The 23,057-nt window shown below is 40.2% G+C and overlaps 1 protein-coding gene across 3 annotated transcripts in view; it reads right to left on the bottom strand.

Annotated features, from left to right (window-relative positions):
• DOCK4 (dedicator of cytokinesis 4) overlaps window positions 1-23,057 on the bottom strand; it is a 478,765-nt gene that overhangs the window by 159,382 nt on the left and 296,326 nt on the right. For all 3 annotated transcript variants that reach the window (XM_073809841.1, XM_073809840.1, XM_019925305.3), the window contains exons 13-16: window positions 18,617-18,742; window positions 9,436-9,560; window positions 8,470-8,632; window positions 2,320-2,426 (exon numbers count right to left, since the gene is read on the bottom strand). In XM_073809841.1, coding sequence (XP_073665942.1) covers window positions 2,320-2,426; window positions 8,470-8,632; window positions 9,436-9,560; window positions 18,617-18,742 — 521 coding nt within the window. The remainder of the gene's footprint in view (window positions 1-2,319; window positions 2,427-8,469; window positions 8,633-9,435; window positions 9,561-18,616; window positions 18,743-23,057) is intronic.

Here is a 23,057-nt window from a genome sequence, read left to right on the forward strand (position 1 = left end):
GGAACCTGCCGTTTAAATTGTTGACGCTCAAATAAATTTTCGTAATGCTTTATGGATTGTAATTCTGAGTATTCAGTGAAAATTTGTGGAAGGGCTTGAGATGATTCAAAGCTCTACTTCTGAGAAAAATGGCCCCTGGTAACGGAGTAGAATGATTGTCTGGGAATCAATACCAGTTGGACTCCTAAATGCTCACATGGAGAAGGAAGCTCTGCTACTTGTCCTCCTGCCATTTTAAGTATATGGGTATCTCTAATTAGCAAGTAAGAATCTTGGTGTTATTCATACCAGTTTAGAGGAAGTCAACCTGAACTTGACTGGAAACTTAGCACCTGCCCAAAAAACACCCTCTGACCCACAGGTGAGAGAGCCCACATGGTGAAATGCCATAAAGAAGTGATTTATTCTTCTAAATATTATTAGGAAGCTAATGATAACCTTAGCTCTTGCCTTTTCTGTGTGAAGATTTAATGGTATGCAGAGGCAAGATCACAAACATTCATATCAAGTACCATTAATGTCTTTTGGAAAACTGTAGCTGAAGACATTGGCTGTCATGTTACCCATATCACATAAAGGGGCCTCAGACCTAAAGGTGATTATTTTAGATTCTCAGGTGTCTAGTGCATTTAGCTCCTCTGTTTGCTTTAGTGGTTACTCTGTTTTAAAATATTTTTTCTTTGTATTTTAACACTGTGAGCTCCTTTAAGCCACTTTTGAAGTCTAGAGCATGTACGTGTCAGCAATGGAGGGACTTTAACTGTTTTGTTTGCCACTATATTCCCAGTCACTAGAAGAGGGCCTGCCCTGCGGTTTGTAGTCAATGTGTTGAACAAACAATTAGAAAATAAACGATTCAAGAAATATACACATACATATACATACACAAACAAAAACTGCCAGGTGTGTTGTGCAGGGACACTGATTTTACTAGAATAATCCAAAGGTAAAGAAAGTTTTTGTTTGTAATCTCCTTCATTCATTCAGTATATCTTCACCGCGCATCTGCCGCATGCCAGAACCCCTCTGACACAGCTGTTGCTCCTGAAGGGCTCATATATCTACCAGAGTTAAGTCAAGGGATCACCAGACAATCATGGGACAATGTAATGAGGACAATGGTAAGAGGTGTGTGCAGATATCCAGGGAACTCATGGGAGCGCACTTAGCCAGCTGGAAATCCAGGGAGCAGGGGGCTGCGGCGTGGGGACCATTCTCCTGAATAAAGGTTCTGGCCAAGGTGCGCCTCTGTGGATGAGGAAGTGTCAGCTGCGGGGAGACAGGGGGCGGCAGGTGTGCCAGGAGTGCCAGGTGGAGCAGGGGGAACCAGCAGGCAGGAGGTGAGGAACCAGAAAGAGCTGATGTGGCTATGGCATTAGGTAGACGACCGGAAGTGCTGAGAGGTGAAGCAATAGGGAAGAGGCAGCCTGACACATGCTAAAAGCCTGCAATTTTCCCTCTTGGCAATGGGGAGCTTTTCAGTGGGTTTATATCAGAAAGGGGCCTGGTGAGATCTGCACCTTAGATGGGTCGCCCTGGCTGGCTGGAAAAAGGACTAGAGGGAGATAAGGTGCAGGTCGGCAGGACTAGTTAGCCCAGGTGAGAGCTGACAAGAGCTTGGAATAGCATGTGCTTACAGAAACAGAGAAACGCAAAGGAGAAATATTTTGGAGAAGATCATGTACTTTAATTCTCTCTTTCATAGTTGCTAGTGTTTTTATTCTATACTTCATCATTACTGGTATTCTCCGATAACTTCTAAGGATCTCTTGTTTTGTGAGTTTTCTTTTTGTTGCCTCCTACACTATCCTTTATTCCAAATGCTTTTAATGACAATTCTTGATGCAAAAAATAGAAAGTAACAACCACTAAAGTTGTCATGACAAAGAACAGCCATTTCTCTGCTTGCTTAGCGAGAGCAGCAGACAAGAAAAATGTAAAGCTGACCTTGCTTAATTTGCTTCTGGGGGTATACAGATCTTCAGATAAGAAAACAGGTATTGGGAGTATTTAAAAATTTATTTGTAAGGTTTATCTAATCCTATCACAGCAAGAGAAAGGACTTTAATGTCACCCTATAGACTTACCCAAATACCTACACTTCAATTAAGATGAAAAAATAAATCATCTTTAAAATACGTGTTAGAATATGACAGAGTATAGAGACAATATTCTCAAAAGTCACTCTCCCTGTCAGCAATCTTCCAGAAGAGTATCTTTGCAGTCATTTTCTTCTCTTTTCCACAGTGAGGATAAGACAGTGAGCTAATAATTCAGCCCTGTTTTTCACAGCTGCCCCCAGCATCTGACTGACGTTACCTTATGCACAATGAGCTCGTGAGTGCCATCTGGAAGAGTCCTACCATCTTCCTGCATCAGGGGGACAAAGGAGAAGCCAAACAACTTCTTCTCTCCTTTCTCCTTTGCTGTAGGGGAAAAAAAATTAGTCAATTTTTTTGAATTAACTGAAGTATAGTTGATTTACAATGTTGTGTTAGTTTCAGGTGTACGGCAAAGTGATTGTCATATATATATATATTTTTTCAGATTCTTTTCCCTTATAGGTTATTACAAGATACTGAGTATAATTCCCTGTGAAAATCAGTCAATTATTTAAGTGTATGCTTATACAACTGTGTTCAGATACATAGACTGTGACGATGCGTGATCATCAAGAAATATACCCCCCGACACACACACACACGCCAGCTCCTTTTACACAATGAAGAGCAGCTTTTATGATGGGACCTCTATGTACAGTAGCCACCCTCTAACCCCATATTCCTGCCTTATAATCTGCAAGTTACACTCCTTGACTAATTTGCTTCATGGGATTCACTATCTGAAATTATGGTGTTTTTTTGTTTTTTTTTTTAATTTGTGGATTTCCTGTTTCTTCTCCTCACAACCTACCCTCCACTCCTGAACATAAGCACCATGGAGGGCAGGATTCTTCTCTAATTAAGTTATTCTACGCTTGGTCTCTCAAAGAATGCCAAGAACATAGTAGGTTCTCAGTAAATGTACAGTAAACAAATGAACGAGTGAATGAATGAATGGGAAATGCAATATTTTGCTTACTCCTCCTGGAAAGGGAGGCTCTCAGCTCTGCTTTGGTCCATGACAGAACTCTCCCTACAGCCACATGTGCAAACACAGAGCCCTACGGAAGCCACCTCCTTGGAATGAGGCATGCTGAAAGACATAAACAGCATTCTATAGTTTGATAAGAGCTTACTGCAGTAGTATTCTGGAAGTCAGAAATGAGGCAATGAGGTTTTCAGAGGCCTAATTGTGAATTACAACAGCTAGAAATGTCAAGGGTCATTGGCAATTGTTTATAGAGAAGGAAATTGAGATCTTACAGTGTCAGGTAACCTGTTCTAGATCTCTTCAGTACCACTGCAGTTCTTTCCACACACCTTCCTTTTCTCCAAGAATGGAGAAAGCATGGAAAGAACCTGGTTTGTTCAACTGGACCCTCTCCTTGTATTTAGACGTGTAGGGAAGAGTTGCAGGGCTGGCAGCCATTATGGGCTGGACGGTTATTCTCTCCCACACAAGTGCGTAAGTAGAGGTTATACTTGATAGAGAAGTCCAGCTTTGGGACGCAGTAAGACCCTCACTAGAGGTGTCAGATATGGTGATCCTGAGGATTAGACAAGAGGCTCTAGCAACAAACACGCTGCTTCTGGCATTTAACCACAGGGACATGGAACCCTGCACAGAGAGCAGTAATGCTGGCTGGCTAGCTTAGGCCCCTAGCACGAGGACATCCCTGAAAATGTGATTATAGCAACGGTTCTTCTTTTTAAATCATTGATTTCAACCCCAGAGGTAAACTGGGGAAATATCAGTACTCTTTAAAGTTAAACAAAAGTCACAGCAAAGATCTCTGGGAAGAGATTTCTATGTCAATGAGCATGCTGGGTACGGAACTTATGATTTAGGGAAGACTTATTTACAAATAATTTTCTAAGTTGATTTGACTGTCATTTTGGTGTGGTTTTTGGTATTCAATTCAGAAAGATAAAAAGAATCCAAGATGCATAAAATTAGCAAAGATAAGGAACAAAGCAACAGTTTCCCCCAATTTGCCTTCTGCTATAAAATAAAAATAAATACCAAACAAAGTTTGAAGTGCATGGCCTTTTGTCCTGAGCTATTAGATCAGGATTAATAAACTGAATGGACTGTTATGTATAATATGCATAACACGATCCCCTTTTACTAATAAAAACCCTGAGTTCATGGATTCTACCTCCTAACTTTTCAATTCATTCTTTCTTGTACCTCAACTCCAACAATTCTGCCCCCTGGGACCCCCAGTTTATTGACCCATCCCTCCATCCCCTCCACTCCAACTTCCCATTTCTGTGGTCCATCATTCTAATCACTTCCTTGAAAATACCCTCAACCCCTCCCCCCTCCACACTTCCACTAATAACACTGCACCCTTGTAAAATCCAATTTGTGGCTCATTCCATGCCTACACTAATCTAAGTTTAATTAATGTGCACTAACCACAGAAGCACCCCGGGATAGGCAAACTTCCTACATTTACCTAATAAACTCACTCTTCTACTTTTCCAGACCATAATTTCATCCAGTCTCCTCTCCTCTCAAGCCTCCAATACCTCGACACTTCCCTCACTTTCAGCTCATGTAGAGAGAATTCCCACATGCCCTAGCATCCACCTATTACCCACCTGCATCTGTCTTCCTGTACTAGGTCTAAACTGCTCTTACCCAAGGCGAATTCTTAACCTTGCGCACCGGGTCCCCTGCTCCTTCCCCAACTCAAGGACACTGCTCCTACAGCTGTCCCCACTCTTCTACATCAGTTTCTCCTCTCTACTGAATGATTTCTCTCTAACAAACATGCTTTAAATGCTGCATCTTAAAAAAGAACACCACCAAAAAACCAATTTCTGGTGACCCACTTTTTTTTATAGCTACTATCCCATTTCTCTGCTCACCTGTATTCTTTATAGCAAAGTTTCTCAAAAGATTTGTCTATACTCACTGCCTGCCCTTCCTTTTCTCCAGCTTATTCTTTGACTCACTCCAGCCAGGCTTTCAACAGCACAAATCCACTAGAACAACTTGTCAGGTTCAGTGACCTCCATGATGCCAAATCAGGTGATAATTTCTCTGTCCTTATCTTATTTATCACTGGCACCTGACACATCTGATCAATTCCCTCTTGAAAAACTTTCTTCATTTAGTCTCCTGGATTCTATTCTTCCTCGATTCTCCTTCAACCTCACTGGCTATTCCTTCTTAATCCACATAATGGCTACTTTACATTCTCCCCAAATCTAAAGGTGTCAGTGCCCAGGGATCCATCCTTGGACTTCCCTTGCTATCTAAACTTACTTAGACATCTCACCAGTCTCATGGCTTTGAAAATCTTCGACATCTGTGATGTGCTGGAGCTGGCCTGTACTGGCTCACAAGAGCTGGCAGTGCACATCTTTCCCCAACTCCAAGATCAGTGACGTCATGTTGGCAGCTTGAAATTGACCATGGTGGGAGTATTTACCCCATGGAATCAGCAAATGCTATAATTTAGGGCTTCCCCTCCCCTCTCCATCACCCTGAGTACTGGTTAAATATTTACAGCACACCACTGAACTATATGTAAGTCTTCAGCTTGGATCTCATTCAACTGCCTACTGGATACGTTGAACGTCTAATAGACTTCTCAGCCTTAACATATTTAAAATGGAATGTTTGATTTTTGCTCTCCAAACAGATTCTTCCTGTTGTCTTCCCCACTTCATTAAATGACCACTTCATAATGAGGCCAAAATCTTGGGGTCAACCTTGAATTTTCTCCTTCTTTCACATCCAATCTGTCAATAAATCTGTAGACAAGAATCAAACCATTTACATCTCTTACTTTGAGGACTGCATAAGCCCCCTAAATGGCCTGTTCCCATCTGGCCCACCTACAATCTATCATCCGTATAGCAGCCAGACTTATCTTCAAACTAAAGCCTCTAATGCCTCTTCACACTCCAAATAAAGTCCAGAGTCCTTCCCATGACCTAAAAGACAACAGGGGATCTGGCTCCCCTGCTACCTCTCTGGTTCTCACCTCCAAACTCTCTCACGTGCTCATTCTGGCCTCCTTGTTATTCCTTGACAGTGCCAACCGTGTTTCATGCCAACCATGTTTCAACCTCAAGTGTTTTATACTTACGGTTCTATATGCCTGAAATATTTTTTCCCCAGATACCCAAAGGCTCACACCTTCACTTCTTTTATGTTGTTGTTGACACACCTCTTTATCAGAGAGCTCTATCCTGAGCCCTATGTAAAACAGCAACATAGCACCACTGCGTTCTAGCACCTGACTCCAGTTTAGTCTTCTTCACTGTATTTAACCCTACTCGATATATTATAGATTTATTTGCTCAAGTGTTGTCTGTCTTCCCTCTTTAGAGTGAAAGATCTATGAGAGGAGGTATTTTGTTGTGTTCACTGACGTATTTCCAACGCCCAGTAAAATGGTTGACATACAGCAGGTATTTAATAAATATTTGTTTCATGAACAAATATTTTAAAATAAATACATGTACACACAAAGAACACTTGGAAGTTCATGTGATAAAATGACTACACTGATTATTTGTAGGGATTTTCTTTCTTCTTTACATGTTGCTGTTTCTTCTGAATTTTAACAATGAACATTAAAAACAAAACAAAACAAAACCCTGTGGACAAGGTTTGAAGTACAAGGACAAGATGGCAGAGATCTAACAGGTTCTGCTGAAAATCACCTTTAGTCCAGTTTCCAAGTTCTGAGTTATAGTAACTTTCTCCAAATGTTCTTCCTCCTTTTTCTCCCATTTCACTTTTATTTTCCTCTTTTTCTTCCTTAAAGCTCAAAGCTCATCTTAGGCCCAAGTGAGAATTTATAACAAAGATTGGTGGAAGGAATGGTGTGGCACCATGGAAAGTCCTTTATTTTTTCTCACTTTAAATCCTACCCATGAAACTCTTCTAGGAATTTGGAAGAATGGTAAGACCCTGCTAGCCATCTCCCTATATTCTGAAACATCCACAAAAGCATAACTTGTGGAGCTTCTGAGCTAATTCCAAAACATTCCAAAGTCCCAACAAGAAGACAAAGTCCTTCTCCTCTCCCTGAATCTTGGGCGAGTTACATAGCACTCAGGCGATGTAACAGGCGCATATCTACTGGCAATGCTGCCATTCCTTTCAGACTGGAGAGGAGCCTGCTGCTTCCCCAATAATGCGGTTCTTCTCTATCTCTTGATTTTATTTATTTATCTATCTATCTATTTATTTATTTATGGCTGTGTTGGGTCTTTGTTGCTGCACATGGGCTTTCTCTAGTTGCAGCAAGAGGGGGCTACTCTTTGTTGCAGTGCGTGGGTTTCTCATTGCAGTGGCTTCTCTTGTGGAGCATGGGTTCTAGGCGTGCGGGCTTCAGTAATTGTGGCACACAGGCTTAGTTGCTCCACGGCATGTGGGATCTTCCTGGACCAGGGCTCGAACCCACGTCCCCTGCATTGGCAGGTGGATTCTTAACCCCTGTGCCACCAGGGAAGTCCCTCTCTTGATTATTATACTGCTCTTGAAGCAAGATTCACCAGAACCTTCTCTGGTCACAATGTACACTACCAGAAGTACACACTTCTGGGGCACAGGGAAAACCAGAATATCCCTAGACTGGGGGCTGGTGGAGGCAGGGAGTGGGGGCCTCAGAGGGTGGTAATGAATGCAAAAGAATTAAAATAGAGACAACAGGAAATGATAACTTTATGGATAAGTAATGTCCACATGAATAAATCCTGTAACGTCTGTACGTCTTGGGTTTTTTAGATCTATAAAATGGGGAAATTACTCCACATCATCTCTAAGACCTGTTTGAGTTGACATTACTTGATCCTCATTTGAATACTGTTTGAGGATGCATGGTGATGTAGATATATGCAAATCAATATGAATTGGAGCCAATCAGAGGCTTTTCTAGTGACTTCACATGCCTAGGAAAGTCCCCGAGGGTTCCCTTGAGCTGTCTGAGAGCTGGATCAGCTCTTGGCTGGAGAGACAGCAGATGGGTCAGGACTGCCTAAAACCACCTGAGCCAGTCAGGTCTTTACTGCTGCATCTTCTCTTTCTATCCAGTCTTTCCAGACTGTGAGAGTGATGAACTGGGTTTTATGAAAGTGACCAACTTAAGAAGAACCCTGTAGATTTCCATAGGTATTCTGTTTCCTTCCCCTCTTGCATCTGTGTTTCCACAGAGGTTATTGGTTCTTCGAGAAGTGAGCCCATTCACCTCCCAGGAGTTCACTCACCTTCGTTTCTCTCTTGTGGAGGTCTCTGGTTTGTCACACACTTTCTACAGATTAGCCCACACTGTTGTTTCAGCTCAGTTAGCAGACTACCCAGCACAACAAAGCCATGGAGACAATCCTGCCAGACACTTACTGGAACAATGCCGGAACTCGAAGCGGATGTGCGCTCCCCTGAATTTATCCACAGGGATAGGAAGTTTCAGTAGCTCAGACCACCTGGGACTGTTGTTATGATAAAGCACAAAGGAGTGGTACTCGCTAGCTGGTGGCTCTCCAGAGCCAAAGGAGATAAAATCCTAATAAAGGAAATATGCAGGTTAAAGACAGCTTCATTTCAAGATGATGTGGGGAGGAGCAGAGCAATTGCTCTGCTGTATCTGCCTGCTCCCCAAATAGCATTTCAGGTGAAATTATCTCCTCAGTTCTTTACGGGCCTGTTTCTACACTTGCTTCTGCTGACAGGCTGTGTCTGTTTCATCCTGAGGCTGGTCTCCCAGGGTCTACTCGGCTAAGGGAGGACCTCAGTGACATGAGTGAGATGGGCCACTGTGTGCCCAATTTGGAGTCAACGACATGATGAAATTCTCAACCTGCTACAGCCAAAAGCCTGTTCTGTGCCTTCTTGTAAAACTCACTAAGCCCCGGGCTCACATGAAACACTTCTTCCATAAAGGAACCTGATATTATAACCCCAATTAGTAAGAGCTTAATCCTCATGCCCTATTTTGGTTAAAATGAAAATACATAGGATGACCTATGATTTTTGCTTTGTTTTACCAATTGCCAAAAGCAAAAGTATGCATCTTCAAAACTATGACAGATGAAAGGGGAAAAATGAAATGGCATAAAAATGCTGCATTTAAGGAATAGCTGTTAGGAGGACACTGCTGACACAAACACACTGTAAAAGCCTTTTTTTTTTTTTTCTACTTTCTTTTCTAAAAGGCACTTTCATAATTTAAGAAAAAACTACACAGGGGTGGAAAAGAAAAATAAGATTGGAAATAATGCAAATCAGAAATTAGCTGATCACATTAAAGATGAACCCAAAGCAAGGATGTGGAATTGTTTTACCAAAAAGAATCCAGCATTAACGTACCTTCAAGGTCTGGCCGCTACTCTCTACAATGAACATCGTAACTTCCACATTTCTGGCCACACTCTTTCCTCCTTTCTCAAACTCTCCCCTTTCTATAGTGATGTATAAATCATTCCGCATTTCACCTAGTAGGAGAGGAAAATTGAAACCATGTTATATATAGTAAAAAGTGTAATAAAGTACTCTATCAAGAAAAACTTCAGTTCATAAAAATAGTGTTATAGCATACATATAAAAGTAAAATATACAATATTTATACTTTTATAAAAAGGTCCCCACCCTTACTACCAACATCCAAGAAAAGCAAAGGCCAGCTTCTGCTAGTCTGAGTTAGCAGTACTGAAGATGCAGATTTAGGAGGACAGTACTGGGCCTGGGTAGGAAGGTGTTGTCAAATTTCACCATTTTTCAATATTTCCCTCATTTCATTTATGAGGTGCGATTACAAAATGACAGCCTAGCAGGGGTGGCTCAAAGAAACTAGTCTTAATACGTTATAGTCACAGCATTTAGAGAAGAAGAAATACCTAAGTGGAAGAAAATGATCGGACTGCAAAGGGTACAGTTACAATTTAAATCTTTCCCAAAATTCGTGGATGAAATGACCTCACTACTGGAAGAATCCAGAGTAGTGTTTATGAACACAGATGTAGAATAAGTCAGTCATACAGACACACTTGGCTTAATATTTCTTGCCATCAAGCTATAAAACAAATGAGAAGGGCCCTGGATTCAAACTGACATAGTCTATGTACACATATATCATCTATTTTTGTTTCTCCATTAGCTATTTATAAACTTGAATGCTTTTTCACCTTGCCCCCCTTTCTTATTCCTGCAAGAAAAAAATAGAATATAATGCCAACTAGCAGCGTGAGGCGAACACGCTCGGCAGCATGCTTTGATCTCTCCTGTGAGAAGTAAATTAGGGGTAAGCAGTGAGTGGATACAGACATGAGAAGTAAGTAAACCAAGTGTGGCTAGAAAGTTTTTGAAGGTAAATGTTGGTGAGGTTGGCAAGGTTGAATTTACTTAACATAGCTTTCCAACATTTGAAGGCCCAAACGCAATATATGTTTTTGCTAATAAAAAATCTCTCCTTAAGAAAGTAAATCACCGGAAGGAACAATAACCATACAAATATGCCCACACCTGGGAAATTTCTCAAACTTCCTGACCAAAGTGTTTCTAAGAAAGTACCCTAGCTTTCAAAAACATGGAGGAATACAGGTGTGCCTGGTCACCTTCCTACATAAAGACCAACTTTTAATGAGAACATCATTTGCAAATGACTTTGGCAGAACAGGAAACAGATGGGCCATAAAAGAGAGAAACTGAATAAGTTCTAAAAGGGATGACGTCTCACCCACCCTTTACAAAGAGTATATAAGGAATACATTAGTGGAAACAACTAATACAGTGGTCTCTGTCTTATGAATTTCTCAGTACTCTCACACAACTCATACAAATCAACCTGGAAAGGCAATGAACTTGGAATTCCAGGAGAAAAGCAACGTATTTCAACACATGTAAAAGTATATGTGTATGCTTTGAAGGTTTTTTGTTTTAACCATATCCATTAAAAAAAAATTTTAAGAGAAAATGGTCCAGTAAATTTTACAAGTTTTCTAGTTTTTTTATAACTCAGTTCATCTAATTACTATAAAGTTATCATTTTATATATATGTATTCATACATACATAACACACATTCTCAATGCTATTTATTTTAACAATTACATTATAGAATAAATAAGCTCACAAACTTTGTCCTCTGAAGCCATCAATTTCAACTCAAAACAGGTCTGCAACGCTAATGGTCTGCACACGTGCTATTTCAACAATCCGAGAGGAAATTCTTGACAATAGTTTTCCCGCGAACAGACTTGGCAGGTAAAAACACAACACAAAAATCAAGGTACTTCAGAGCAAAAGATGTTAGTTAACAGTAGTAAAATTCCTTTGCTTCTTGGAGGAGGTGACACATGATGAGTGGCCGTGCTTACACACAGACTATAAAACACACACTGATTAATGGGAAGTACAGCTACAGGAGTTTTTACCTTAGAAATTTCTTGTAATGAGTGATTAGCTTGTCCAAGCTACATGGGGATTAACTGTCACGCAAAATGGAGAGGAAGTGTTTCTTGGGAGGGGGACTTCCAACTCTCAGCTGTTGGAAGGACCGGCAACTCTGACTTAAGCAAAGACGGGGGGTGGGGAGCGGGGGTGGTGAGGGAGGTTTGCAAGGCAACCTGTCTCCCCCCCCTCTGTGTGCAGGCTGGCCCTACAGAAGAACAGGGGTGGGGGGACAGTAACATACTGCCAGTGCCAGGAAATTCTTTCTTCGTGTATTCATTCAGCAAATATACCGTGAGCACCTACTATGTGCCAGATATTATTCTAGGCCCAGTACATTCAGCAGTGAACAAAGCAAAAATGGCTTCCCTGTGGAGGGATTCTAGTAGGAGTAGGTCTTGAACAAAGAAGTAAAACACAGAGCACACTGAATAATGCTAAGTGCCATGGATAAAAGTAAGAGGAGACGGGGTGTTGAATGGAGGAGAGGGGGTGTCACATGAGAGAGGCTCTCACTAAGAGGATGAGACATCTGTGGAAGCTATGGTGTGTTCCAAAGGGACCAAAGTTAAAAATGGCCTTTGCTTCCCAAATGGACCCCTAGAGCTGGTTTAGCTTATAACTTTGCTGGATTCTTCTCTCTCTTCTGAATTCAAATAAGCCTAAAAAAAGGTAGGATCACAGGAAGACTGGAATAAGGAGATCTGGATTCAAGTCTTTCTCTGCTACTGTCTATTCTCTGTGACATTAGTCTAGACAGGGTAAGATAAACCTTGGGGCCTCAAGTTTCTGTGTTATGAAAGTGGGGAAGGGGTAAAGGCAGAGAGGTAGGGATGGGAGAGGCAGTAGGAGGGCCGAGACTATTATGTCATGCTTGCTGTTTCTGTGACTTACAAAAGAAGTTCTGGACTGTAACACACTCATAAATTAAAACACCTTATACATATGTTTTAGCTTTCTGTTCTTTAACTGTCACTGTCCCTGTCCCTGTAACCCTCTTTATCTTTTGCAAAACTTGTAGACTAAAATAAGATTTCTTTGAAAAGAGAATACATGACAAGAACATTTCTCCTGAATGCCATTCTGCCTGTGTCCCCCCAGGAATGTGCAGCTTGCTATGTTCTAATACTGCAAGGTGCCACGTTTTGCCAAAATACGCAGAAGGATAAAGTTGAAACAAGTGCTAATTAAAGTCAATACACTTGAGGTTGGCTCTGAAGAAAACTAATAAGCCCAAATGGTGTTAAGAAAGCACCTTGGGTAATTAGGAGAGAAATCATAAACTAAGTATGAAATGGAGTCATAGCACCAATCGTGAAAAGCTACTTGCCTGACAATGTTTATTAATACCCTGCACATCTTAAATTTATTGCTCTGTAAATTTGATGTGCTTGACACTTCTCTCTGTTTCACAGGCCCACTGACTGGGAAGCCTTTACACATGTGAAGGCTTCTCAAAACATCACTGTAGACGAGACAGAGATAAGGCCACAGCAATAGGAACAAACTCAAAAAGAGTTCAGTGACTACAATCAAATGGGGTTGATTTATGGCTTGACCTCAACAGGCAAGAGGTTTTTATCAGTAGCTGAAAACCTGATCCTTGATTCTGTCCTATGAATGAACTGGATAAAGGCATAGAGGACATGCTCATCACGTCAAGTAAACCACTGTCCCCAGCCACAGGGGCTAGTCCAGTGCCTTTTCTGTGCTAGATATTTGCTGTTATTTTTGGAACTGGAAAAGAAAAGTTCCTGTCCTTCTTAAAAACAAAAGAACATATATAAAAGACTCCGGGTTTTTGTGAACTTAGATGATGATGATGATGATGATGATGATGATGATGACGTTTAGTAGTAGATAGTAGCAGATAGACAGTAGTCAGGTACTTATAGCCCAGTGCTACAAGTAGAATATCTCATTAAATCCTCATATTAACCTTATAGAAAGGCCCTATTATTTCCATTTTACAGATGAGGAAACTAAACTATAGAGATTAAGAATCATGCCCAATGTACTACCCGTATCTCTGCTTTACCCATGAAAATGTAATTCAATAGGATGAGAACATCCATCAAATAAGCTAGTGCAATTCAGCCTTTGTCTCCAAAAGACTAGTGCCTCGAGCAAGGAAGGTAACAGTCCCACCCTGATTGGTCAGACCAATTATGAAGCACTGATTTCATTTCTAGGACAGAGACAGACAGAAATGGTATCATCCAGACCATAAATGATATGGAGAAGGGACCCATCAGAGGAGAGATGAGGGAGACGAGAGTTAACTGAATTTTAAAATGTTGAGGTTACAAGCAGAGAAACTCAACCCAATGGATAGAAGGTAGAGGGAGACGAGTTCAACATGAAAGAGGTCATTTTGAGAGAAGATGTAAGATGTGATGGTGTGATCTTGGCCATTATTAATACTCAAGTACAAGCCGGAAAACCATCCTCAGGGACCTCAGGAGGACATTCATGCATTGGACACATGGTTGAGCTGGATGGCCCTTCATGTGTGTAGCAGGCACCCCGTTACCTCCCCAAAGATGTCCAGGTCCTAATCCTGGGAACCTGTGAATAGATTACTTTACACGGCAAAAGGGACTTCGCAGATGTGATTAAGCTGACAATCTTGAGATGGGGAGATTTTCTTTGATTATCAGGGTGGACTCAATATAATTACAAAGGTCCTTATAAGAGGGAGGCAGAAGGTCAGGGTCAGAGAAGGGGATATGATGAGAGAAGCAGAGGTTGAATGATGTTGGGCCATAAGCCAAAGAGTACAGGGAGTCTCCAGAAGCTGGCAAAGACAAGAAAAGGCATTCTCCTTTAGAGAATGCATCAGAAGAAATGCAGCCCTGCTGACACCCTGATATTAGCCCAGTGAGACTCATGCAAACTTCTCATCTCCGGAACGGTAAAATAGTACATTTGCATTGTTTTAAGCCACCCCATTTGTGACGATTTGTTACAGTAGCCATAGGAAACTAATATAATATGCCATTCACACCTAGGCTTCTACTACTTCAGGATACCTTCAGGGCAGCGGTGGAGGGGGGAGGGGCAGGGTAAGGGATAGGGGCAAGATTCACAAGTAACAGGAAATCAAGGCAGACCACACACAGGGAAAACTTATGCATGGGATGAAAAATTAACCTTGGATTTCTCACATAGAGTACACTTCAGTAAAACATATCTGTTCTCGTTTTTGTTTTGCTTTATTTTAAAAGAATACTCTGAGATGTTAAGCTTTCGAGGGGGTAGCTTTTTAATTTCTGTTTATGACTATCAAGCAAATGATACAACAGCAGCCATGAAGGACTTTCCAGACAGTGGTGCACAAAGGCAGGAGCAGGGATGGGCTGCCCTTCATACTCTAGGACAACGCATGCATTTCTGGTAGTGTCTGTTGGGGAAACCCTACACCCTTGGGCAAGTGGGGCATGTAAGCTTTATAATTTGGGGGCAGCAGCCTCTTCCCCAATGTGATCTGGGGCTGGGATCCAACCTCAGGGTGACACGCCTCCCCCTCTCTTTGGTCACTGTGGCATTCCTTGGGTGAAAGACCACCACTCCTTGGTGACATGATCAGGGGTTCAGATCTAAGCAGAGTAGTTGCACCTATATGATATGGAGGTCCAGTGACTTGGACTGGGGCGTGGTGACCTTTGGTTAGATTTACGATATATTTTTAGGGAACATCAAATAAAGCAGGGTCCCACTTGCTTTCTCCAAAAGAAGGATTATTTGAGGCAATTCCATCTGGTGATGTACATGTCTCTATCAGTAAGTGGTAAATAATAATAATAATATATATATTTAAAAGAGTAAAATTATATATCTTCTTAAATGGGAGGCAAACATCTCTACAACATTCTTCTTACCCCAGTCTTATAAATCACTATCTAGTCAACTTTAACCAAATAGAAATTTGACTTATTTGAACTACTGCCTAAAGACCAAAGGAAAAGGAGGCTTACTCTGGAAAATACTTGTAAAATAAACTTAAACAAATCTGGAAATCACTATCACAGCTACTACTGCTGGCAACCATTTGAAACATGGGCTCTGTTCATCGTTTTCAGTGTGAGCCTCTAGCCTCCAAATCTCAACCCTTCCCTCCCCTATCAGTCCACCACTTTTCCTTAATTCTTTTTAGGATTAGGAACTGCCAAGATGTATTAAAAGTGAATGCAATGGAAGGTATTAATTAAGTGTTCCTTAACAAAGAGGGATAGTTTTACCAGTTGATATGTGACAACAAGTCTCCAGGAGAGAGGGTACAGGTAGGGAAGATAAAGTAGGGAGACCATGATGATTGCCTAGAAAGAAGCATCAACTCAGAATAAGAATGGACCCTTAGGGTGGGAGGAGGACACCGCCTCACCTCCCATGACATTCCTGACACATCAGCCAGCTTTGTTCCAAAGCGTCTGGTGGATGGAAACTTAGTCCTTCCTGATATTCAGCAACGGCTCGAGCTCTGCTTTGTACAGTCTGTTAAGACATTTAAAGCTTGGCTGTCCAATCACATAACGACTGCCACATGTGGCAACTGAGTCCTTGAAATGTGACTTGGCTGGAAAGAGATGTGCTGTAATGTATAGTAGTTACCAGCCTTCAAAGACTTAGGTTGAAATAGTGTAAAATAACTCATTATGAATTTTTTATATGGATTACCTATTAAAACGATATTTTGGATGCATTGGGTTAAATAAAATATATTGTTAAAATTAATTTCATCTCTTTCTTCCTACTTTTTTAAAAATGGTTACTAGAAAAGTTAAAATTACATTTGTGGCTCGCACTGTATTTCAACTGGAGAGCATTGACTGAAACATTTTCACTGCCCTCCCTCTCGTGGGCTCAGAGGCCAGACCATGGAACTTTCTGTAGAGTTATTTGGTTCGTAGGTGGCAGTGATGGAGCTTCACAGAGGGTAACTTTTCTTCTTTGGAAACTGGGTACTCTAAGAAATAAAGTGCTGAATGACTGACCCTTAGCAACAGGAAGGGTTCGGAGGACTTCATGACAGGCCGAAAGCACATGGGCAGGTAGTCTCCTTATACCAGGTGACATTCCCGAGACCAGCCCATGCAAAAGCCAGACCAAGGGGAGAATCTCTGTTTACACGGTTTTCCCATCCCAAATAGAGTTTGGCATTGATGACATTCTGTGATCCTCAAGAAGAGTTTTGTGTACGTTCCTGTTAGTGTCAGGACCACAGATAATTCATTCTGCAGAAAGGCAGTAACTAAGTTAATGAAGGTCCTGTAGGTATAAACACGTGCTTCACCCATCCTGACCCCTATTCACAATACTAACTCTGAAGGACAAGTCTAGAAAAACAAAAGGAAAACAAACAAAAAACCCCATCATCCTAGCAGACTGTCAATATAACACTGGGATCAGAAATGCTGTTCACATGTATTTTCTTATTGAAAACCCAGCTCAAGTTTTCATCAGAGCCACCAGTGAGAATTAACTGACAAGTCAAAATTCTAAAAAATAACAAAGGAAAACAAAACAATGGCTGTTATGTTTGCCAATGTAAAACATTCCATTGAGTTGTAAAGTTGCTTTCAGCTGTTTAAGTTAATACACACATCCTTCCCTTCTCCATCTAATTTGAAAGACTCAAAAGCCAAAGAAGAAAAAATGAGAGAAGAAAAAGAAGAAAGTGCTTTAAAAAAAATCTCTTGCAGTCTTGGGCACTGCAGACATGTGTCTAGGAGGATGATTCCCTGGTCAGCATGAACCTCGCCATAACGTGGTATGAGAAAGGGACAGAAGTGAAACTTATTTCACAGAAAGCTCATTTTCATCATTAAAGCCAGACAAGAGCTGCATGAGCACAGCACACCCCAGACAATTATTCAGCCAGTGAAGTGTCATGTTGCTTAATATTTTTCCATTTCTCAATGATGCGGCTCAGAGACCAAGCTGAGGAATTCTTTTAGCAGCTGGCTGCATTCTGTTCTAAAATATGCTTTTTATATTAGATTTACCCATCAATTTGCTTCCCAGTGGGATGAAATTTTTTTCTTTTTTGTTAAAGAGGAAATACCAGCTATTTATAGCAACTGAAGGAAATAATGAATGGTTGCAAGAGCCACTGAATAACATGCCACCAAGTAAACAGTGCTGTAAACAGTCATTTTCGACAATAGTTAACAGAAGATGCTCAGGCAGACTGGGTCCCTAAGCTAGGTCAGGCCACCTCAGGAAACTTTCCAGGCTGTTCTCTTAGGCTTTCCTGCATGAATGCATTTCCGTCAGGAGATCACAAAATGCCGCGACAGTCAATGCCAGTCAGTTTCTGCATCATGTTAGGTCTTTATGGACAACAGTCCTACCATCAGTCTCATAACTGCGCCAGAGGCCTGTCAGATGCAACTTCCATTGCTTGCTTTTTACACATGGGATTTAAACAGTGATTTAAAGGATCTCATTTCTAAAAATACTGTCGACAATTTGAGACTATTTGGTCTATTTTTTTTTTTCTTGGTTGTGGAAAGTAGGATGTAGAGCCCTGAGAAAGACTTACTTGGCATTTACTTTGTTGGTGTGACTCTCCTTAACTTCTACCATTTCCACTCAGAAACAAACACTTTTTTTGGAGTCTCTTTTGGTTGCTAATATAGATCTGATTTATATATACAAATAGAAAGAGGAGATGTATAGAAATACATATAGCGTCTGCATATGGCTGCTTATTTATATACACACATACACACATATCTCTGGTGGAAAAAGCCTCCAAAAAAGGCTAACCATTGCTTAATAACCATTCTTGCCAAAACCTGTAAGGATTTCCCCTAAGTGACTTCAGTAACACTTCCCACCAGAGGGTAAAATATTTTCTGTATTCAACTTCAGTTTTCCTATTATGGCCATAATGAAATGCAACCATGACCCCCACAAGTTATCCACCCTAATATAATAAAAATGTAAAGATTTTTTTAAAAAGGAATTAAATATCTCATTTTATTCTTAAGCATGGCCCATTTGAACTCTTTGAAGCTGACAATTTGAAAAATTTCTCAAGCGTCAAAAGCAGACAAAGTAGCCATATTTCATCATGTAGTGCATCCCAAGTCACTTACCAGGCATAATAATATTAGAAAAACCCAACTTCCGGGTGATGGATACTCCATGAGAAAATACTGATGAGTATTCCCTTCTGATTTGTTCAATGTCTCCATGCAAGAGTTGTAGGGAAACTGCTAAACCTAAAACAAAGGAGACCAGAGTTAAAAAAAGGACAGAAACAGCATGAACAGAAACTGAAATTGTTTCAACAAGCCCAAATCTATGGTATCATTGTTTTAAACTGAAGATTAATATTCAGACAAAATTAATGGAATCTATAAGACAAACATCTAGAGAACACTTTTCCAACTTGACTACCTGAGTTTTTCCACTTACAAAGAAGGTTCCAAGAAGCTAGAAAAAAACCTGAGCAGAACACTAAGAAGAGGAAGTCTGGCTTCCAGTCCCATCACCCGCTTCTCCAGCACCCTGCCAGACAGAAACACCCCTGCACCAACCTCAGCCTAGCAAATGGCAGGGGCTATCCAGCCCTGGAAGATATTGATCTTAAAAAGGGAGTTCTAATTTCTTTAAAACTCTATAAGGCCTGTGAATAATTACTAATCAAATGTCATAAACATGAACACAAAGCTAAACACATAAAAATTCAAGGATCTTAAGGATATTCACAGATTTTTAAAAAAAAATTTAAGAAAGGTGATTGTAATAAAACCAACATTATATTCTTAATATTATATACAGTAGAAACTCATAATCACATTATTTTCTACTGAGCAGAATTGAGCAGGATGCAGGCCACTTTGATAAACAAGAGGGAATTTAGTCAGTAAAATAGTAAAATTACATTTTTTTGTTACCCCAATTATACTGACATTACCACAGCGGGATATACTGAGGACATTGAATGATACGTTTTTCATACCTTATTCTCCCAACTCTAGCTATAGGAAAAAATTAATGCCCTATCTTTTTGAATACTTATGTTTGCCTATTTCCAACATGCTGTTTCTCTTTCAGTCTTTTAATTCCCTGTTCCTTTTCTCTTCTATTATTTTAAAACAAAAAAGACAAAAAAAAAAAGTCCCTCACTTACGTTAGTGATAGAAAATGAAACCAGTCAAAGGTGACTTATTTTTTTAAAAACTTTCAATCATCATTAACCTGAATTCAATTTTAAAATGAATTTGGATGGTGGATCAAGAGAATGATAAATCTGTACTCCAAAGATCCTCCATCTACATCATTACTTATCACCCTTTTCACTCAGTTACATACATACAATTGTGGAAGTAGTCACTCCCAATTCCTAATGCACAGCACTACAATGTTATCTGCAAACATACACCATAAGCATGGCAACAATCATGCTGGGATGCAACAGAAATGCAAGACATTTGCCATGCATCTAGATTGGAATCTTCCTTTCACTTGTCTTCAGTAAAATGAAGAAACAAACAACAACAAAAGTAGTGTGTTGTTGGTTTGTTTGCTTGCTTTTCAATTGAGTGGGTAAAACATCAGGAAAATTTGTTTTTATAAAAAAGTACTAGGTTCGGAAAGAAGATGGAGCCTTTCCTGGGGTTCAAATCTGACCTAGATGAGGCATACCCAAAAAGGCAATGACATAAGAAAAGAAGGGCAGGATGTGGCTGCATCACTGTGTCCTCTGGTGTGTGGATCTAATAGAATGCTGGTGTCAGAAAGTTGTGAGAATTAGATTAAATCTGGCAGGCACTCAGGAACTTTAATTAAATCTTCATCCTATTTTCACCTAACTATCCTTTAGCTCCCTCCCTGCCCCCAGCCCACACGAGATGGATGACTGAGGGTGATAGAGTGGAGGAGTGTCAGTCCTCTGATAGCCACATGGAATGAAACAGGGGAGAATGAGTCATCTGGATGGTTGGATGCGGACAACTTGGATGTGGTACTACTGGTTCCTTTTAAAACCCAGAGGCTGGTGACTGAAGATAAACTAACACATGTTATAATCCATCTGTCCCAGCAGCTATTTCTTCCTGATTCACGCTCTCCCGGTACCCCCACCTCATTACTGGTGTCTCTGTTCTCCTCCTACTTCTGTCCTTTTGCCTTCAAAACACTCACCCACACTGTCATCATCATTATGAACATCAGCAGAAGCTGATATCTGTAGAATAGCAGTGTGTGCCAGACACAGTATATAATAACCATCCCTCCTGCTGGGTAGAACACTGTTCTAGTACCCCAGGACACTATAAGCAATGCTTTCACATAGAGAATCACAAGCACTAAACAAAATTCTTGAGGTCCTGTGATGTTTTGCAAGGACAGATCATTTTACTAGAACTTCTCATCAAAGGACCTGATCAGAGATACTAGCAACCTTATGTGGTATGTACAATGTAAGAAAAAAACTAAACAGTAATGAAAAAACAAAGAGATCATGCTATTCAGGGTAGAGACTGGAGGAAGGAAATTGACCAGAATTCTTGTTTTGCTCTATTGGAGCCAGAATTCATTTAACCATCAGTGATTTATTTTATTTTATTTTTTACATAAGTTGAACGCAGAGGATATGACAATGAGAAAAGAAAGGCATTCAGTCAATGTGGATTCTAAAGACAATTAAAGATAGGAAATAGAGAAAAAATAAGTTTTGTGGAAAGACAGATAGATGTAAGCATGAACAAAGAAATGCATCAATGTTCTCGAGATAGCCAGAGCCATTGAGATGAGAGAAGGCAAGAGGATAGAGAGGACCCAAGTAGAAGACAACAGACAGAAAGGAGCCAGCTAATGGATAAGGGAAGGCAATGAGGAAGTGACAGGGGGAAAACAGACAAAATAGTAGAGGGGAAAAAGGAAAATTAGGCATTCAACAGTTGAATGCATTCTAAAATTCAGTTAGAAGATATGGTAGTTTTCAATCTGAAGGTTTAGAAAGATATAGATGAAAGCCCCAGGCATAATGATTTCATTTGTCTGGCCTACTGATATCAATTTGGAGGGGAAGGTATTATTGAGGTGACCCAATTTCTTCAGAATGAAGAACTCACCGAGAATCAAGAACTGGAAAGGTCAAGTGGGCCAAGGGCTTGACCACAATGTACTTGGCTCTTCCCAAATCATCAATTCAATTTCCATTAAAAAACCACAACACTTAACAAAGAAACATCAAAGAGGGGGTGTACTTTCAGGAAGACAAAGAAACATGACATAGTAGTGAATCTACAGGGACCAGCCCACCAAGAGCCACTGCAATACTATTTATTTTTCCATCAGGGAAACTCCTGATCCTGTTTTTATAGTGGTTCTTAAATATCTCGACTAAAATGAACAGGTTGGCTAAATGACTCACTAGACAATAACAAATAATGTATGAAGACAAAGAAACTATTCTTCACTACAAAGGGGAGACTTATCAAATATTCGCCCATTCCAATTACCTGAGATTTAGTCCTATCCTTTCAGGAGTGTAGCTTATGATACAAGGTATGTTCACAGTGCAGTATTTTTCTTCCTATTCTCTTTCTTGTCATACTTCACTGTCCTCGCCTTACCTGTTACATCTGGGGCTGGAGCAACTTCTAAAATTTTATCTGCACACTTTAACTTACTCCTTCCGCAATTCAAACTGCCCACTTTGGGCCAGGCAGTAACTTCCCGCTTGAGTGGAAGGTGGAGGGTGAGAAATAAGGGTGTACACAATAGGGTCTCTGATCCAAAGAAGCTGATCATCCAATAATGAAAGTAAGACACACACACGTAAGTAGAATATGAAGCAGCAAGGGTTAAGTGCATGATAGGAATATTAAAATAAGGAAAAATTATGACTGATTGAGGGAATTTGAAAGTGCAGGGAAGATTTTTTTTTTTAAACTGGGAGTTATGACAACCAATAAGCTAAAAATTACGTTAAATTTTTAATTTCACAAAATAGATCAATAATGTTCCACAATCAATTTTTTTTCTGGCTGTTAATATAAATCCCAAAAATGAAATGGCTAAGGGGGAAATGTTCCTCTTATTAGAAGAAACAATCACGAAACAAAACTTTTAAAAATCAGTCTAGATGTTTAAGACCCAATTACAAAGATTTGATATCTAATTTTAAACAGAGGCATAGTCATTAATTAATCTAGAGTCACAAAACAGTTTTTCATGATTAAACTCAGCTTACGGAGCAGAACTACAGGAAAGAAAGGCTTGGTATCTGTTAAACCAAATGTGGTTGATTTTTTGGTAACTCTAATTTCTTAGGAATCGGAGCTAACTCACTCTATAAGATGATTCTTTTGAAATTCATGAAATTCTGCACTTTTACATAAAAAAAGGCAAGCACAGCATGATTTATTAAGTAGCAGGCAAAATTAAGTTTAGACTAGATCAGCCATTTTGCCACCAATGAACCAACTAACACCTAACTGCAAATGTAGAGCAACACAAAAATGGAAAATAGTGACAAATATATTTGATAAATACATGTTGTGATTAAGTGTGCAGTTTAAGAAG

This window comes from Tursiops truncatus, chromosome 9 (assembly GCF_011762595.2).
Source record: "Tursiops truncatus isolate mTurTru1 chromosome 9, mTurTru1.mat.Y, whole genome shotgun sequence".
Lineage (NCBI taxonomy): Eukaryota > Metazoa > Chordata > Mammalia > Artiodactyla > Delphinidae > Tursiops > Tursiops truncatus.